This window comes from Epinephelus lanceolatus, chromosome 18 (assembly GCF_041903045.1).
Source record: "Epinephelus lanceolatus isolate andai-2023 chromosome 18, ASM4190304v1, whole genome shotgun sequence".
Classification (NCBI taxonomy): Eukaryota; Metazoa; Chordata; class Actinopteri; order Perciformes; family Serranidae; genus Epinephelus; species Epinephelus lanceolatus.
This window is the reverse complement of record NC_135751.1, coordinates 1,078,762-1,099,120: the sequence shown is the minus strand read 5'-3', so window position 1 is coordinate 1,099,120 and position 20,359 is coordinate 1,078,762. Positions and strand designations below refer to the sequence as shown.

The following is a 20,359-nucleotide window of genomic DNA, read 5'->3' as shown; positions in this document are numbered from 1 at the left end:
ATGTATATACTATACTGAAGGCTGAGTTACTGAACAGCTCACCTCACTACTCTTCTCATCCTCTCACCCAGGGGCCTGGATCTTGACTGGGGGTCTGAGGGAAGGCGTGGCCCGCTGTGTGGGCGAGGCGGTGAGGGACCATGGGGCTGTGGCTCCTGCTGACTCCCAGAAGAAAGTGATTGCTGTGGGGCTGGCACCTTGGGGCCTGGTGCACAACAGGCAGCAGCTTGTCAATGCCCAGGTACTCATCTGCTAATTCTCTACTGATTCCACTGATGTTTGCATGTGTCACTCATACTGTGGCATGTACACAAATATGCCCTTTTCACATCTTATCTTCAAATCTGTCATATCTTGTGAGAAACTAATTAAAGTAGATGTTTATTTTTTACATTTTTTATTTAACCCATATTTAACCAGGTAAGTCCTGTTGAGATAAAAAATCTCTTACACTAGGAAGACCTGGCCAAGACAGCAGCACACAAAAAGTTACAGCAAAACAACCACACAATAAAGAACATAAAAGATATACAATAACATGTAGAAATATTAGCACCTACACCTACACACAATGGCAAGAACCAACCGACTCATTCATCCTTGTACTTATGAGAGCTTTAAAAGCAGTCAGAGAGACCAGTTAATGTAGTTTCAAATCTTTTTTGAAGGTTATTCCAAGTAAGAGGAACAGGGCACATAAAAGCTTTCTTTCCCAGCCCAGTCCGTGCATTAGGAACAGACAACAAAACTAAATCTTGGGATCTAAGACTATAGCTATGGTTAGACCTCTGTTCAATCAAAGTATAAATGTACGAAGGGAGTTTACCCAGTATAGCTTTATAAATGAACAAATACCAGTGATTGAGCCTACAAAAGGTCAAAGATGGCCAACCAGCCCTGGAATAATGCATACAGTTATGAGTGAGGGCTTTACAATTTGTAACAAATCTCAGTGCACTATCATATGTAGTATCCAACATGTGCAAACAATGTGCACATGCAGATGCATGTACAACAAATCACCATAATCCAGAACTGGTAAGAACGTAGCAGCAACCAGTCTTTTCCTAGCCTCAAAGGAGAAACAGAACTTGTTTCTGAAATAAAACCCTGACTTCAGCTTCAGCTTTTTAAGAAGATTATCAACCTGAGGTTTGAAAGGCAGGGAGTCATTGAGCCAAATACCAAGATATTTGGAACAAGTGACAACCTCTAACTTTCCCTGAGCATTAATAACATAGGGAGTGTTCAGAGGCATCTTCCAAGCATTAGAGAAATGCATAACCTTAGTTTTATCAGCATTTAAAACCAGCTTTAGTTGTGAGAGCTGAATCTGGATAATATTAAAGACCCCATCAAACTGAACACACTGAGACCTATCTGAGAGGTAATTTACAAACCAGCCCACGGCCTGGTCAGACATACCAATACTCATACCTCTGTTTTGAAAATAAGATAGTCAACAGAATCAAAGGCTTTGGACAGGTCAATAAATAGAGCTGCACAGCTCTGCTTCATGTCCAAAATGCCAATGATATCGTTCACCACCATCATAGTTGCGGTACTGGTGTTGTGTTGCTTTCTGAAGCCAGACTGATGCTCGGATAGAATGGCATTATTACATAAAAATGCTTTAAACTGTTCACTTATTAGTTGTTCCAGGATCTTTGCAAGAACTGACAGCTTTGAGATGGGCCTGTAATTGTTTAATGAAGTTAGAGTAGTGGGAGAACATAGGCTGACTTCTTATGGAGCTTTATCCCTATCTTTATTCAAGAGAGTGGTCTATCAGTTTGAGAGCATTCTTTATTGATTTCACGTTCAAAATCCCTGCCCTCGCACTCAAATAGCCTCTGCTTGTGCTTGGATCTACTCTGTTTCTGCTCAAACTGTGTGCTCGCACTCAGATACCATGTTGCACGCACTCAGATACCATTTGCTCGCACAGATTTCCTGCTCGAGCTTCGGTTTTTCTCCTTGCGCTCAAACTGTTTCTGTGCCCTTGTGGAATTTCTGCTCTCAGATTTCTGCCCTGTTCTTGGATTTTTTTTGTGTAACAACCCTGTCAAAATCCCCCCACGAATAGAATGCCAGATTTACTATTGACCAATGAAATGATCCCTGCCTCCTTGTGGGCGCGCTCGCCGTAGTTTTAGAGCGTCCCGTCCGGGCGGGTACTCTTTAGCCGGGTTCATCCACTCCCACCCTCTTCCCCTGTCGTGAGTTATTTTTCAACAGTCACCGGCTCACTATTATCCCTTACACATATATACATATATATATGTATGTATTTAATTAAGCAATATCTCACGAGAGGGAGTGATACTATATATCGTCACGGCTGTGATTCGGTCATGGGCACTGTGGCACAAGGCCGCAGGCCGAGTGTCGAAGACAATTACAGCCGTGTGACGATAGCCTACAGTACAACGTCACGACCTCTCATGTGATATTGCTTTTATACAGCAGTTCAACAACAGCTTAAACAGCAATGCTGAGTAAGGAAATGTTAACAAAAGGTGATGAAATAAATGATTTAAGTATGTTATGTAGTTCCGCGAAAAAAACAGTTCCCCCAGTCTGTTGCCAGGCAACGCAGCACACACGCCAGGAACTCACAAGCTACTTTGTATTTACATTGATCTGCAGCTGTGTAACTTCGTCCAGTTCGGCTGATGAAACACTGGCAAACCTGAATGTTGGCACGGCCGGATTCAAACACACCTGGAGGTCTGCACTGAAGAGTCCTGGCTTTCCTTTTCCTCGTCCTCTCCTGATGACCACTCATAATTTAATTCAAATGTAATTTTGGGTAAAATATCCATCTTCTTGATGTAACGCTAGTGTCAGTTTGCGTCAATGTAGCGAGTGTGACAGTTGGTTAATTAACAGTTGTATTTATATTTATAACACCTGTGAACAGAGTGATTTTACTGTTACAAGTCCCAGTGATGTTATACTCTATATCAGCACTCACCCCAGATAGCATCAAGTTTAGATCGTTTACACATAGCAGGGAGAACGTTTGCTCATTGCCAAGACGTCGCTGAGACGTCGGCCTTTAATCGAAAATGACCACCACGCCACGTTCAAACGTATTCATATGCTTCGTTATCTACGACCATTATTCATTTTGGTCGGACTTTTCAAACTACAAATATTTCACCATTCAATGTGAGAAATCAATGCTAACATTGAAAACTTGCTTGACTGTTACCCATTTCGTGTGTAAGTGTGCACAATGAAAGAACAAAAGTAAATTTGACAAACTTTATTTTCAGATATCCACAAACAATATCTGATGGCCAGTCCGCTTCTCCTGGCAGCCTACAAGAGACAGAAAAGACGATGAGCACATAACTTAAAAAAAATAAATAAAAAAATCCCAACTTCACCACTGTATTTTTTTTTTTTTGTTAGCATTTCAGCTGTATTTTAGCAGATTGAAGGCTTTGGGTCACTCTGCTTAATTTATTGTTGAAACGGTTAAATAACGGGATCCGGCGTTAACTCCATAAACTGTTAACAGCAGCTCAACAATCAGTCCTTCATCTCGGATAAACAGTGGCTTCAAAACTGCGCTATTACCTGTAGCCACCGGGTCAGTTTGCTTTGCAGAGGAGGAGACCTCGACTGATATATTGCCCATAAAATCACATTAACAACATACCGAAGGCATCCTTGAATTTCACTGTTTCACCTCCGTGGTCCTCTCCGTTCCTCTCACCCACACTTGAGCATCCGTCCAAGCTGCGGAGGTCAGGCCGGGGGCTGCGGAGGTCAGGCCCAGGCGGGACCATAGGTGAGTGGATCCCAAGTCTCGAGCCCTGCCCGGGACCACGGGTGGCAGCTCTGGGCACTTCCACTTTAACCCAAAACGAGTGCTCACGATAACCAGATGAGCAGATAACGTCAGCTAGAGAAAATAAAATGAAAACACCACAGTTGTAGCCTGTTAGCTAGCATGAGCTAAACTAGCTATCAGCTAACGAAAGATAACATTAGCTGGTGGGGACATGTCCTATATACACCCAGTCGTGCCACACCACTCACCAGGAACCTCTTTTAATGGTCACAGAATAAACAACAAAGCTATTTTCTGCCAATTTATTCCAGTATAGCTTACCTGAAACCAACTGCGATAAGATGCCATGTCCTGCGAGCTCAGTTCCAAACGAACACCGCAGAGATGAAATTCTGTCTTCTGTGGCGACTTCCGTATGTGGGCGGGTATATTCTACGGCACTGGGTCGACCCAAAGCCGACGTAACAGAGACGTTTGATGAGCTGGGACAAAAGAGTATTAAATTTAAAGATATCATATATATATGGCGCACGTATGTAAATTAACAGTCCCTTTATTCCAAAAGTGGTAAAGAAAGCCAGAGAAGAACATTTAATTTACAGGGCTTTCCCTGGAGGGTGGGAGTGGATGAACCCGGTTAAAGAGTACCCGCCCGGGTGGGACGCTCTAAAACTAAGGCGAGCGCGCCCACAAGGAGGCAGGGATCATTTCATTGGTCAACAGTAAATCTGGCATTCTATTGGTTGGGGGATTTTGACAGGGTTGTTACACAAAAAAAATCCAAGAGCAGGGCAGAAATCTGAGAGCAGAAATTCTACAAGTGCACAGAAACAGTTTGAGCGCGAGGAGAAAAGCCGAAGCTCGAGCAGGAAATCTGTGCGAGCAAATGGTATCTGAGTGCGTTCAATATGGTATCTGTGTGCAAGCAACATGGTATCTGAGTGCAAGCACACAGTTTGAGCAGAAACAGAGTAGATCCAAGCACAAGCAGAGGCTATTTGAGTGCGAAGGCAGGGTTTTTGAGCTTGAAATCAATAAATAATGCTCTCAAACTGATAGACCACTCTCTTGAATAAAGATAGGGATAAAGCTCCATAATTTAGAGGCTTTGATAGTCAAAGTAAAATAAATCATACAAAAAACATTGTTCAACAACATTTTTTGTGTCTCTTCTTAAAATGATGCGAGGTTTACCTTTCAGAGCCTTGGTGTCTCTAATAGCAGCTACAACACAATGGTCACTCACATCATCAGCAAATATTCCAACAGCTGAGTATTTATGAGGAACATTTGTTAAAATCAAGTCAATTAAAGTTGATTTAGCTGGGAATTCACTATTGGGCCGGTAGAGCTCTACAGTGCGAGTAACATTTAAAAAGACACAAAGGTTTTTTGAAATCATCTGACCTGGGGGTTAACCAGTCCCAATTAAGGTCACCCAGTAAAACAATTTCACTGTACTCAAGTTGAAATAAAAGATGTGACAGTGATGACAAGGTGTCATTTACAGCAGAGGGGGGCCTATAACAACCCACAACAGTCACAAAGAAGCCCATAGCTACTTTCGCATTTAAAGCGAGAGATTCAGATTCATTACACATTGATTCAGAAACCAAAACATTAACACAAAACTTAGTCTTCACCTAAATTGCAACACCTCCACCTTGCTTAGGCTGGTCACAATGGTATATATTACAACCATCTATGGAAATGTCAGAATTTGAGGTAGATTTGTTAAGCCATGTTTCTAATAAAACAATAACATCAGCATCAATAGAAACAGCCCAGATTCGGATAAAATCTAACTTTGTTAAAAGACTGCACACATTCAGGGGAGTAAAGCCCAACCCAGACCGTGCTTTATGTTATGTTATGTTATGTTATGTTATGTTATGTTATGTTATGTTATGTGATGTTATCCAGGCTGTCAGCCCACAGCAAACATCTGACACTGCCCACCGGAGAGCCTCGATGGATAGAAACACATACCACAGCAGTTTTAACAGTTAGCTTTACATTTTATATTATGCCTTTGCTCAAATTCAGTGACCTGGAATAAGCTAGAAACATAGACTGTGCACCAGAACTGGAAATGATGTCCTAATGCTTGACATTTGATCAAATTTGATCCCAATCAGCCTGATGGTGGAGCTATGATTGACAGATGAAAAAGTATAAACTTTGACAGGCCACACCCCTCACACCGCGAGTCTGATGACTTGAAATCTGAAACACATCTACATCTCAATGTGCTCTACAAAAAATCTGCTGCTGGTCACTGCTCCTATTTATGGCTTTGATCTTGGGCAACTGAGCTGCTTCCTTCCATTGGCCAAGAAAGGGTTGGAACCTAGGGATTGCAGATTGCAACCAGCTGAAACTTATTCAGATTAGATTTCCTTCAGTGTTCATTGTTAAGGAGGTTTTCACCGGGTGCTGAATTATCCACAGAGATCTCTTCCTCTCTAAAACAAACAGACCAGCTGATTAAAGCTGGTAAAAACACTGAATAAAGTAGTTTGATGATACAAATCAGTTTTCTCCTATGCTGTTTGGCACGCTGGAGATGGGCGGTTCACCCACCACATGCTAATATGTCTTCATCTTTTCATGAGCTCGCGCTAGAGATAGCCATTGCCAAAGACATAGTGTTTTCGCATTGTCCATCCATCTGTCCCACCCTTGTGAATGTGATATTTCAAGAACACTTTAGGGGAATTTCTTCAAATTTGGCACAAATGTCCACTTGGACTCAGTGATGACCTGATTAGTTTTGGGTGGTCAAAGGTCAATGTTACTGTGACCTTGTCTGTGTCATTCTTGTGAAGGTAATGTCTCAAGAACACCTTGAGGGAATTTCTTCAAATTTATCACAAACATTTACTTGGACTAACGAAGAAATGATTAGAATTTTGTGGTCAAAAGTCAAGGTCTTTGTGACCTCACAAAATACATTTTTGGCCATAACTCAAGAATTTATGTTTTTATTATGACAAAGCTTCACACAAATGTCTATTATGATAAAATGATGAAGTGTTGACATTTTCATATTCAAAATTCAGCTTCACATATGACACCATAATGTCATAAAACACTTTTCTGGCCATTGTTCACTGTCATATCTCAGGAACAGAAGGGGAGACATTTGGTCAGACTTTGATCTGTTTTTCTTTATAATTGAGTTGTTTTTTCTAGAATTTCCTAAAAGATAAATTGCTTTACAAGAAACAAGACAATGTCAGCTTTATTTTAGACAGTATTTAAAACAGCAAATCACAGACTTGATAGAGACTTCTGTAGTGATGATTTGTCATTGAGAGCACAGTAAAGTGGAGAGGGGAATAAATGGAGCATCTCATGAATCAAACACTGCACACCCAGTCTGCCTCAAAGAAAAAATAAACCTAGTAAACATAAAGGGTCAGAGTATTGTAAATTTCTTTAACCAGTGGTGTGGAGTGGATGTGTGGGAGGTGCAAAGTATGAGTCATTGTGTTGGCTGGTATTAACACCAGTGTGAGTCTGTTGGCCAGATGCTCCCAGCTGAGATCAGATCTGCAGGGTAGCAGAGTAGGTTCCATCTCTCCTCACATTCATTGTGTTGTCTGTTTGAAGGGGAGTTTTCCTGCTCGTTATTATGTCCAGAACACATCACGTGACTCCAGCTGCCTGGACAACAACTGCCAGGCTTTCCTCCTGGTGGATGATGGGAGTGTTGGCCGCTGTGGGGGAGAGACAACCTTTCGTGCTAGTCTGGAGGACTACATTTCCCATCAGCGCACTGGCATTTGGGGTAAGACAGAGATATATAACAAGCCCTTTCAAACATGGAGTCTGTAATATTTCTGGTCCATCCAACAGTTGAAGTAATATGTTTTGGCTTTTGCATGTAGGTCTACAAATGGCTAAGTTCCATTTTTGGTCAGTTTTCACCTTGCAGAACCAACATTAGAGATATACCGATCAGCCAAAACTAAAAACCACTGATAGGTGAAGTGAATAACACTGATCATCTTTCTACATCTTTCTGCAGTCTCCTGCTAGGACACCTTGGGTCCTGCATTCATGTGGATGACACTTGATGCACTCCACTCACCCAGAAACTATTGCAGACCAAGTACCCCCCTCATGGCAACAGCACCCCCTGATGGCAGTGGTCCCCCAGCAAGACTGTGCCCTATGCCACACTGCAAAACTGCTTTAGAATGGCCTGAGGAATATGACAAAGAGTTTCAGGCATCCATCTGGCCTCCCAGTTCCCCAGTTCCCCAGATCCCAGTCTGATCGAGCATCTGTGAGATGTGCTGGTACTCCACCTCACATCCCACAGGATTTGCTGACAATACCTCAGTGCCAGGCACCACAGGATACCTTTAGAGGTTTTGTGTCCGTGCCTCCACAGGTCAGAGCCAAGTCCAATCCAAGGAGGCCACACTGTATAAAGACTGTGTAGAATATTGTCCATCGGAGGTGGAAATTTGTCTTTGGCTCACCAGACACAAAAGACAACATTGATCAAAGCAGACAGATAGTCAATAAAACAAACATACAAGGTCATTACAAAACACTTAACACATGAAATCAGCTCATTGTCTATCCGTAGTTCAAAACTCATCTGGGATAAAGGACTTATTGATTACATTTTTAGTTGCTAGAGGGACTCCTGGAGCTCAGGAGCTTGAACTGTCTAAATAAAGAGAGGATGGGAACTATCTGTCAAGACACTCCTCGCTTTCTTCTTTGTTTTTTCTGTGAAGAGTTCAGTCAAGGCCTTTGTGGCTTGTTAACTATTTCTCTTGTCAGCATCACAGTCCTTGAGAGTCTTGGATGTACAGTTCAGATGAACGTACTAGTCAGGGAGTGCTCAATCAGATTGGGATCTGGGGAATTTGAAGGTCAGATTGATGCCTTGAGGTCTTTGCCGTATTCCTCAGGTCGTTTCTGAGCAGTTTTTGTTTTTGCTGGGGGGGCCACTGCCATCAGGGAGTGCCATTGCCCTCAGGATGGGTACTGTAACGTTGTTCGTTTGGGTGGAATGCATCAAGTGGCATCCGCATGGATGCCAGGACCAGCAGAGCATTGCATTGCAATGAAATGATCAATGTTTTGGCTCATTAGTGTATTTCCTTCTGACACATTGAAACTTAGCTTAGCATAGGCTATATAATTGTTGTTGTACTGTAAGAGTAGGACCATGGTAAGTACTTGCCTGCCTTCTACTGGTGAAGGTCATAGTTTTAGATCGTATCTCATTGTATGTCAAATTAAGTTTCAAATGCCCTCACAAATAAATGATTGTTGGATAAAACTTATACTGGATATGTGCAGCCGTGTGAGCAGAGTGCTCCCATTTTGTGCCCATCAAACCTACCTTGGATAAATACAGGCCAAAACAAAGGGATGTAGAATGCTGAGAAGTTGTAGACAATCTTGATTGAAGCTGAAAGGTTACAAAAACCTACTTCTGTCAGTTCAACTCATGATAAAAAAATAGTTCACTTCTGGAACACTGATAATAATCTTTGCTTGATGCATTGTTTCTCTAGAGAAGCTGTCTGTTTCTTCTTACTTCTTATCTTGGGCCACTAACAGGTAGCGGCAGTATTGAAATCCCAGTGCTGTGCATGCTCATCTCAGGAGATGCCAGTATGTTGGAGGTAAGGAAACTGTCAAATACATTCTCACTTGACACACACTATAATAATCTTTTAGATTTTACCAAAATATTTCACCCATACAAGCATGGCACAGATGGAACTGATGAAATAATTTTTTATGGATCTACTGCCTGCTTTCCCTGGCCATAGCAGCTGGGAGCAAGGCCGAGGTACTGTGGGGTGGCCTGCAGCTAATGCTTGTTTCAGGTCTGATAAACAGAGGCAGAGAACAGGGCAAGGACAACGTAAGCAAATGTGCTGCGCACAACTCTACAAAAAGTAGAAAAATGAAATAATTAAACTAAAAACGATAGATAGTACATAACGTTGGACATAGGGAGCACACTGTTTTTAAAGTCACATGCGTTGAAATTCGGGGATTTGGTTAAATTCAAAACAGTACAAATAATGTACAAAGCAAGAAATAATTTACTAAAAAATGAAATCTAAAAAAATATATATGTTGATACAACTTTGAAAAGTATGTGTATTTGAATGTGTGGAATGAATTTGTGGAATGAGTTAGATGAAGAGTTAAAGGGGGTTTATTTATTTATCTTGGCTCTGGGTGTTTTTGGGATATAAATAAAGTTGAGATGGGTTTGTACTTTTAATATCTAAGATTATTGTTTATTCATCTGTATTAATGGTTGTAAATAAGTTTGGGATAGTTGTTGACAGTTTCATTTTTAAATCAGAGATGAATAGTGATTCATTCATTCATTCATTCATTCAGTCAGTCAGTCAGTCAGTCAGTCACAAGGAGTTACATGGCCATCAGCAGCATGCCACATGAAAAACTGTGACTCTCTCTCTCTCTCTCTCTCTATCAATCAATCAATCAATCAATCAATCAATCAATCTATCTATCTATCTATCTATCTATCTATGTATAATTATAAAGCAGTGTCTCGCATATGATATGATGTACCTTTTTTTTTAATAAAGTACCCCAGTATTTAACCGTGACTCTCAGATGTGTTTTGTCAGCTCTGTGGATACTTTTCAGTCCACAGCTCGTTAAAAAGAGAGATGTCCATCTCACTGAGGCTCTTATTAAATATGAGATCAATGAAAATCTTATTTTGTGTCAATATCTTCCCTGGTTTAGAGATTAGATACCTCTCTGAAGAAATCTACACCCTGGTTGGTTCTTGCTGGTTCGGGTCCAGCTGCAGACCTTGTCAGTGAACTGCTTGGTAATCTCTCCCCTGTTTGCCTCAGTCCCACTTCTTGTCCAGCAGAGGGGGAGGCTACTGAGGGTCACAACGCAGAGCTCCGTGACAAGGTCCGTGACAAAGTTCGGAGACACTTCCCAGTTGAAGCTGAACTGGAAAAACTGGTGGATAGTGTAAGTCAGACATCTGTTCTTAATTGCCCACAGTTCATTGCAGTACTGATGTGACATTGTATTTTTTCTTATTGTTATTGTAGCCCACTAAAGTTCTACTTGAATCATTCAGACCTGAAATAACACAGAAATATATAGAAATAAAGGCTTCTGAGGTGATGAAAATGCATTTTATTTTTATTATTAAAATTATATGACCTCCCAAAATCTCACATTTATAAATACCCACAAATTAGGCAAAACTGGGAATAAATAAAACAGCGACAGAGATATGCCCTTTAACAGCTTGCGTAATAAAAATATCTAATAGAGCTAACTCAAAAAACATATCAAGTCAGATTTATCAAACTTTGGAAGACGAATCTAGAAGTCAAGAAATTAAAGCAATCACCAGCTGGGAGAAGGAATTAAAGGTAGATATATCTCCAGACATACGAAGGGACATCAGTAATAATACATGTACAATGTACAAGTTCATTCATTTAGAGAGAATATTCTTGGAAAATTCAAATGCGTTTCTTTTGAAGACTTGTTATCCAGGTAAAATAGTCTAAGGCGAGAACACCAAGCTGTTGGCCAAAATTTGGGGAGGTAAAAGCCAACAATACCCACATATTCTATTCCTATCTGGTCTTGCAGCAATATTGGACAGAAATAAGGGGAGTTATAGACAGCATGTTTCAGTGCTCACTAATTTTGGGGCCCAAGCAATTGTTACTTGGCCGAACACCACAGCTACTCTCTCAACAAACTGATAAGTGTCTTTTTAGAACTTTAAGAGTAACCACACTTAAACAGATAACAAAAAACTGATTGAAACTGGAGGTGCCACAACAAAGCGAATGCAAGGATACAATTAACAAGATCTATAAAATGGAGATAATAAACCAGAGCAATAGGAATCTAGCTTAAGTATTTGATGCAAGATGGGAGAGAATGCAGAAAACAGATATTATACAGATGAGCAGACACTATTCACTAGCATTCACTAGCTTGCATGAGGAAGCCAATGGATGCCCCAAATTATCTATAGTTTCATATGATACCACTAGTGTGTGTGCACATTCAGTCACAGGATGCACACACAGATGTACATACACACACACACACACACACACACGTTATGGACGTGCATCTTGTCCTGTTGTGACCCTTTTCACACCCTATTCACCCCCATACCTGTGTGTGTGCATGTGGGTGCCTCCCACTTTGGAATGTTCATTTTCCTTCACACAGAAGTTCTTGTAGAAACGGGTTCTCAAAGGCTAACTGTACTGTGATGAGCAGGGGGCAGTCATACCAGGATGATGCCCTGAGTCTCTCCAGTGGTGTGCAAGAACTTCACTCCTGCTGTCTGTCACCAGTGACTTTGTATCAACTAAGCTGATTTTTTATAGAGTGCCTTTATCATTTGATGATTCAATAAGAAGAGTTTTATGTCGGAAAAACCTCTAATAATTCTGATATTGCTCATGGGAGAAATTAATAGGATGAAATCTGGCTGGTTAATATAATTGTCTTACTATTTATATAATCTACAGATCATCCAGTACTGTTCTATTTGATCTGCCTATAGTCTGAGTAGTTATGTTAGTGTTGATTATGTATGAAATTAAACTTTTTCCAAACATTGATTGGTTCATGTCCCTCTGTGTGTCTAGGCTCTGAATATTTATCAGAACAGAGAGCTCATCACTGTTTTCCATGGGGAACAGGAAGGTTCTGAGGATTTTGATACAGTTCTCCTCAAAGCCCTTGTTAGAGGTAAGTGAGTAGATACATTTTTATGTATTTGTTTTGTTTACTTAGCACCTTTAAGGAGCATAATGTCACAAAATACTTATAACTGTAGCTGTATTAAAAAAAAAAAAAAAAAATCAGATTTGCTGACACTGTCACCATAATCACACAGCATTTATGAGACAGGTAATCTGTGAAAAATATAGTGCTTCTGCATGTGAATGAAAACAACCAATCAGAGCCAAGGAGTCTGGAAGACAGCTGTCAGTCATGTAATCCCTGCTCATGAACTGCAGTCAAACTAGGCAGCACCGATTCTGTTACGGCATTGCCTTTTTCTAGCCTCAAATGTCTTTAGAAACATATTTTAGTGACTGTTAAGCTGTAAAATCCCAGGTATCTCCCACCCCACCTCTTTAGTGCGTAACATCAGTTCAGACCCTGTCTTCTTAACCAACATATCACCCACATTACACAGTGAAGACCCCCAAATTACCTGTTTGTCCAGTTTTATTTATCCAGTCTCATTTGTTGTACAGTACGTGTAAATGTTGCTGTGTGTGTGTGTGTGTGTGTGTGTGTGTGTGTTTGTGTGTTAAGCTAGTAAACGTGTGTCCAGTGATGCCAGTGAGTACATAGAGGAGTTGAAACTAGCTGTGGCCTGGAACCGAGTGGACATCGCCAAAACTGAGCTCTTCAACGGAGACATCCAGTGGAAGGTCAGAGTCAGGGCACTGTCACACATGAGTGAAATTATTATTGGCGAATACTGGCCTTCTGTTCACTTCAATTCAATGTTAGGGAAAGAGCGAATAAAACTCAGACCAGACCAAAGATTGGTGACGAGACACAACCGTTGTAGAATGTTGCAGAGAAAAGTTGCAGCGGTGTGAACTGGCCAGTCTGAGCTTGACTCAAACTGGCTGAGGTTGTCACCTGCAACTCAGCTGGTCAAATTGTTGGTGGCTAGTTTTAGAACATAAATCACATCGCCAGTTTCAACAGCCAATTGGCTTGTAGTGAAAGGGGAACTAATGTTTTTTTCAACCTGGGCCCTATTTTTGGATCTACTTTTGTCTAAATGAGTGATAGGATGTTCAATATCTGAAATTTCTCCAGTACAAAGCTAGGGCTGACCTGCCTGCAGCCCGTGAGCGCGTGCTATGTTAAATAATAGGGCACTCAGACAACGTCAAACAACGTCAAAATACGTAAGGTCACTCCAGCGGTAACTTCCTGCAACAACTCAAATCTTGCGAGACGTGAGATTTCAGAGTCAGACTTTCACTCTCTGAGTGAGTGGCTGCGGTCAAAAAGTCCCTCCTATCGTCTTTTCCTAACCACTTTTCCATGACCTCGATGGAAAACGTCGCAAGGTCAAGGGAAGATATGAAGGAGAATTCACAAGGACTTAAGAAAAGACAACTGCGGTGCTGAGAGAATCCGACTGCACTTACACTGGGCTATGTAATGATGTGATGGCGGATGTTATTGAAGTAGGTCTGCTGTGGTGAAACTACAATGTTCTGAAGATGGACTACAAAAAGTGCATCTTCAATAATGCGCCCCCTACGTTCTCATCGTGTTGATTCATGCAGGATATATAAACGTGGACAACACGGTGAAAGATATTATTTAATTACTAAGGTCGGAATTGAAATAAAAAAAGGATTATAGGCTACCAGCCACAAACTCAAACGAAATTGTCACATTGAGAATGCTTGGCCACACTCACCCATCTGAATCCCAAATAGTAAAATTAATTAATGATATCACTAAAGACTGGCAATACAACAACGCTCAAATGAATAAATGACTGATGCAAACTGAGCATATGTTACGGTGCGTGTCCCCTCCGTCCACAGCTGTGTTCAACTTGTTTGTTTTATAACAGGATAAACAAATATTAAATGCATTACTTTGTTTTTCTGTGTGAATAAAAAAATAATGGAAATCCACGTTTTTTCCATTTTCTTCTTCAAATGAATAGAAATTAGACCACAACCAGTAACCAACTTGTGTTTATTGTTATATCAATATTATGTGCCACTACTGCATAGATAGATAGATAAATAATAATATTAATAATAAAAGTGAAAAATAATAATAAAAGTGATGCTGCTGTGCCTCGTGTGTAAATGCGCACAGCGTCTCTCTTTATGGGGAAACACGCTTATTGTTTCTGCTGTATTTATTGCAAGTATTTAATAACCTCAAGCAGATATCTTTTAATGTAACAGTCTTTTGTATTTTTTGTTATGATCCTTCCACTGTAGCTCTGCAGGGAAACACTGTACAGGGGAATCAAAAGTGGGAAGCAGTAACTTCATTGTTTATTTAAATCTCCAGATACGCCAATTAGGCCTATATGCGCATTTACGCACGAGGCACAGCAACGTTACTTCATTGATGATCTATCTATTATTTTTTTCAGTTCAATTCAATTTTATTTATATAGCACCAAATCACAACAAAAGTCATCTCAGGGCACTTTACACAAAGAGCAGGTCTAGATAATGAATTAGATAATTAGATAATTGAATTTACAGAGACCCAACAATTCCCCCATGAGCAGCACTTGGCGACAGCGGTAAGGAAGAACTCGAACCTCGAGCAGAACCCGGCTGTAGGTGGGCAGCCATCTGCTTTGACCGATTGGGTAAGGGGGGGCACAAAGAAGCAGAACATCTATCTATCTATCTATCTATCTATCTATCTGTCTGTCTATCTGTCTGTCTGTCTAGGCCATAAGCATAGCCAATGCCAATATTTTGAGATGCAGTAGGGGCAGATAATATAGATATAACAATCAAGGAAAAAAACAAGTAGGCTTCTGGTTTTGGTTTAATTTCTATTTCAATTAGCCATTTGAAGACGAAAACGGGAAAGGCACGTCGATTTCCGTTTTTTCTCATTCACACGAAAATCGGAAAATTAAAATAATGCGGTAACTTACACGGTGATCTCCTTCCTTTCTCGGTCATGTTGATCTTTTTCTTTCCTAATCATTTGAGTTTGTGAATGGTGCGGTGCTTGGTCGCTTTAAGTATTGCCACCATAAGGACTTGTGGGACGGAATTACCTCCTTTCATTAAGGATGGTCCAGTGTACCCTGTGCTAAAGGAGATTAGAAAGGAAGCATTGAAGCACCTTTCCTTAAAATTTAGAGAATTTGATCAGCTCTTATCATGGCTGCCACTTAGATACTTCACGTCATTTCTCTCAGTTAGGAACCTTCCTAAGCAAAAAAGACTGTTCGACCTCAGCCAGTGTTTTGATTTGCCACAACAAACATGTCTGAATTTTTACCAGATTTTGACCAACTGGATCTGGATGAGCCATTTCAATTTGATGACCGCCCGTATTTATTTGAACACGGAGTACACGCACGTACACGGACTCAGAGCTCATTGAAATTGAAGAGCGGACGAGGAGTTCGCTGACCAAGTCAAAATGACCGCAGATGGTGTGTTCGCTTGCTGTGGCAGATGCTCCGTCCCTGCTGAGCCCTCTATTTCCGTCCTCACAGCGTGCTGGTGTCAAACTGTGGATCACTGTTGCTGCTCACTGTATGTGCTTACACACACACACACACACACACACACATTCTCACTGACTGATTAATTGGCACTGGTTAGTTATATTATTGTGGCGTATTTATTATGATTACAGTCCATCTGATGCTTGTTTTGTTTCTGTTTTTTACAGTTTCATCATGACTACAAATGCAACTGTAGCCAGTATCTCACCATCATTATCCTCATTCATATTTTAAGAAGATAAAATTTATATTCAGCCACAAAATAAGCCTGAAAAGCTAAAAATCAGAACAGAAGTACAGAGAACTGTTGCATAGAGATGATAGACTGTCTCATGGTGTGAACTGGCAGGTTTTTTCCAACATTGCAGAATGGCACATTGCAAGTAATTGCCTGTTTAAACTCCTTTTGTCGCCAATCTTTGATCTGAACTGGGCTTAAAACATTTGCTTCTGTTGGCAAAGCAACAAAGCAAATTCACATCTTCGCATTGCCTGAAGTTTAACTTTGGTGAACTTTGACCAGCGAAGTTGCAGCCTCAACCAATAGCAAAGAAGTTTGTGTGGGAGAGACAGGGATTGTTCTCCTCTGAAACCAGCCAATATTGTATGATATTGGCCATTAAACATACAAACTGCCCCACAGGAGAGATGCTGCTCGGCTGGCAGTCAGTCAAGAGACAGATATGGAGCATAAGAAAAAAGAAAATGTACCAATGATATCATGTTTTGCAGGATTTATTAGCAAGCTACTCAACATTAGCTAGTAAGCTATCTTTCCGTGTGCATCACACCTGGCCCTGCTGACATTCAGTACAAATACCGCCTCGGTCAATAACTGCACTGTAAAAGTTTTGCCATTTTGCCCCCCTTTAATCAATCAATCAATTTTATTTATAAAGCCCAATATCACAAATCACAATTTGCCTCAGAGGGCTTTACAGCATACGACATACCTCTGACCACTGTACCCTCACAGTGGATAATGAAAAACTCCCCACAAAAAACCCTTCAACGGGAAAAAAATGGTAGAAACCTCAGGAAGAGCAACTGAGGAGGGATCCTTCTTCCAGGACAGACAGATATGCAACAGATGTCGCACAGAACAAATCAACATAATAAATTTACAGTGTTCCATATGACAAAATGATACATAAAGAGGGACAGAGACAGAGAGAGATGCAGGATAGACAGTAATGACAGTAGCTTACAACAACATTAATTTAAGTAGTAACATTATAATAATAATTACGGCTCTTGTGGTATAATATGTTGTAAGTATATATTAATATATGATAGTATATGTATATGACAATAATAATCATATGTGTGTAATAACAGTAGAAGTATGACTAATGCAGCAGTAGGAGGCATCAGGCAGGACCGTGGCAGCAGCACAACCACGACACACCATCCAGGCACAGCTGCGATACGAGGTAACCTGCCAGACAGTGGAACACAAAGGCTCCGGAGAAGAAGTCGAGTTAGTGACATGCAGTACAGACATAATTCTTAGCAAAGGAGAGAGAGAAGGAGAGAAGGTGCTCGGTGTATTATATAGGAAATGCGATAGATTTTTTTTTTTTTTTCAAGATGGCGCCGCCCCAGTGGCAGCTGGTTACAGTAGCTCAGACCCCTTTCTCTCCTTTAAGTGTGTTGTTTGTGTTTTTTGTTATTTTTTTATCCACAAATCTCACTTGTTCACGTTCAACAATGGATGTGCAACTGCTGAGATTTGTTTTATGCTTTTTATTCACTTCTGGACTGTTTAAAGCGACTTCTGGAGAGCCATTCAGCCACGGATCGATTATTTACACCCGCGATCAGCTGTTGGCGCTCTGCCACATTCATGTACTCCCCAACGAGAGACGGGAGATCCCCAAGGAGTTAAGGAGAAGGAGACGGGGATGCAGAGCTGGAGTCAGGAGTGTCAGGAGCGGAAAAGACGGTACAAACCATCTGTACCCTCCGTTATTATGGGGAATGTGAGATCTCTCCCTAATAAGATGGAAGAGCTCACGGCACTGACCAGACTGCAGAGGGAGTACTGGGAGTGTAGTATGATGTGCTTCATGGAGACCTGACTGAACGAACTCTCTCCAGACCCACACATAACTCTTAACGGATTTCAACTGTTCAGAGCGGACAGGAGAGCAAAGGAGACGAGTAAGAGGAAGGGAGGGCGGATAGCGATGTATGTGAATGAGAGATGGTGTCACCCGGGGCACATCAGTGTTTAAGAGCAGCGCTGCACCAGGTACATAGAGCTGCCAGTGGTTAGCATTCGGCCGTACTACCTCCCGAGGGAGTTATCACAAGTCATCGCGATAATGGTATACATCCCGCCATCGGCTGATGCTGCAGCAGCCTGTGAGCTCTTACACACTTTTGTGTCTCAGCTCCAAACATCACACCCCCAGTCCCTCATCCTCATCTCTGGCGACTTTAATCATGCTCCCCTGTCCTCCACCCTCCCCACTTTGACACAGTATGTGGACTGCCACACTAGGGACTGCAGAACACTGGACTTGCTGTAAGCAAACATCAAGGATGTATACAGCTCATCCCCCCTCCCCCCATTGGGCCGCTCAGACCACAACCTGGTCCATCTGTCCCCTGCTTACATACCTGTGGTGAGCAGAGAAATCCCCACCATTAGGTATGTGAGGAAATGGTCTGAGGAGAACAGCATGACACTGAGGGACTGTTTTGGAACAACTGACTGGGGAGTGCTGTGCAGTCCACATGGGGAGGACATTGACAGTTTGACCGACTGCATCACAGACTACATAAACTTCTGCGTGGAGAACACCGTACCAATCAGGAAGGTACGGTGCTTTTCCAACAACAAGCCATGGGTGACCCCTGATCTGAAAGTGCTTCTGAACGAGAAGAAGAGGATTTTTAGATCAGGGGACAAAGAAGAGCTGAGGAGGGACCTTAAAAGAGAATTAAGGAGGGGCAAGGACAGCTACAGGAGGAAGTTGGAGGAGCGCCTTCAACGTAAGAAAGGTGTGGAGAGGCCTGAACACAATCTCTGGCCACAACAACAACAGCGGGAGGGGCCCAGAGTCCGGAGACCGGGGGTGGGCGAATGAATTGAACCTGTTTTTCCACAGGCTTGATTCTGCTCCCTCTCCCTCCCCCACCCACCAGAGCACAGACCCAGGGCCCTCTCACCCTTTCTGGCACACCTCCTCCCCCTCCCTCAGGACATCAGCTGCACTCTCCCCTCACCTCTTTACCCCCTCCACTTCACACCTCCCTCCCCCCATCTTCCTCAGCTGGAGTCACCCCCCACCCCCAGCTGCAGCCTCTCTATAACAGCTGACCAGGTGAGGAAGGGGCTCATGAAGATCAAGGTGAGGAAGGCTACTGTTCCGGATGGCATCAGCTCCAGACTGCTGAGGTACTGTGCAGTCCAGCTCTGTCAGCTGGTTCTGCGCATCTATATTCTCAGCCTCAGTCTGGAGAAGGTTCCTGTCCTGTGGAAGACTTCCTGCGTGGTTCCTGTACCAAGGACTGCACACCACAGGGGGCCCAACCACTTCAGACCTGTAGCCCTGACCTCCCACCTGATGAAAACCATGGGGAGGATTATACTCAACTACCTCTGACCCCTGGTTAGAACAGAACTGGAGCCCCTGCAGTTTGCATATCAGACAGGCATTGGGGTGGATGATGCAGTCATCTACCTGCTCCATCGATCACTGTCTCACCTGGAGAACACTGAAAGTGCTGCAAGTCATGTTTTTGACCTTTCCAGTGCTTTCAATACAATACAGCCATCTTTGCTCAGGGGGAAGCTGGAAGGAGCTGGAGTCGACACCCCCCTCACCAGCAGACCACACTATGTGAGGCTCCTTGACTGTGTGTCTGATGTGGTAGTCTGCAGCACAGAGGCTCCACAGGAGCCTCTTCAGAGCGCTGTTCACCCTGTACACATCGGACTTCAGATTAGGGTTGTCAAAAGTATCGATACTCAAAAGCTGTATCCGGATACAATACTGATTTACAAAAGTATCGATAGTAACAGTGCACGCCACCTTAGCACCTGTCGGGTGCGCGTGACGGGTCCGACGGACACGCGCTGTGCAGGCAGTGTCTGGCAGGCACAGAGCCCTCGCTGCAACCCGGCTTGTTGTCGTTGCTGTGCATGCATGCACACATTTCTGTTGCTGTAATATGGCCAGCGCAGCTGCAGGAGGATCAGAGCAGCCAGTTTTGGTCAAAAATGATAAAGGAAAAAGCGCTCTTTGGAAATATTT

At 42.2% G+C, this 20,359-nt stretch overlaps 1 protein-coding gene across 5 annotated transcripts in view; it reads left to right on the top strand.

Moving 5' to 3' along the window:
* trpm4a (transient receptor potential cation channel, subfamily M, member 4a) overlaps positions 1 to 20,359 on the top strand; it is a 222,187-nt gene that overhangs the window by 64,880 nt on the left and 136,948 nt on the right. For all 5 annotated transcript variants that reach the window (XM_033643742.2, XM_033643746.2, XM_078161183.1 and 2 more), the window contains exons 5-10: positions 72 to 241; positions 7,421 to 7,598; positions 9,398 to 9,462; positions 10,574 to 10,813; positions 12,475 to 12,577; positions 13,154 to 13,272. In XM_033643742.2, the coding sequence (XP_033499633.1) occupies positions 72 to 241; positions 7,421 to 7,598; positions 9,398 to 9,462; positions 10,574 to 10,813; positions 12,475 to 12,577; positions 13,154 to 13,272 (875 nt within the window). The remainder of the gene's footprint in view (positions 1 to 71; positions 242 to 7,420; positions 7,599 to 9,397; positions 9,463 to 10,573; positions 10,814 to 12,474; positions 12,578 to 13,153; positions 13,273 to 20,359) is intronic.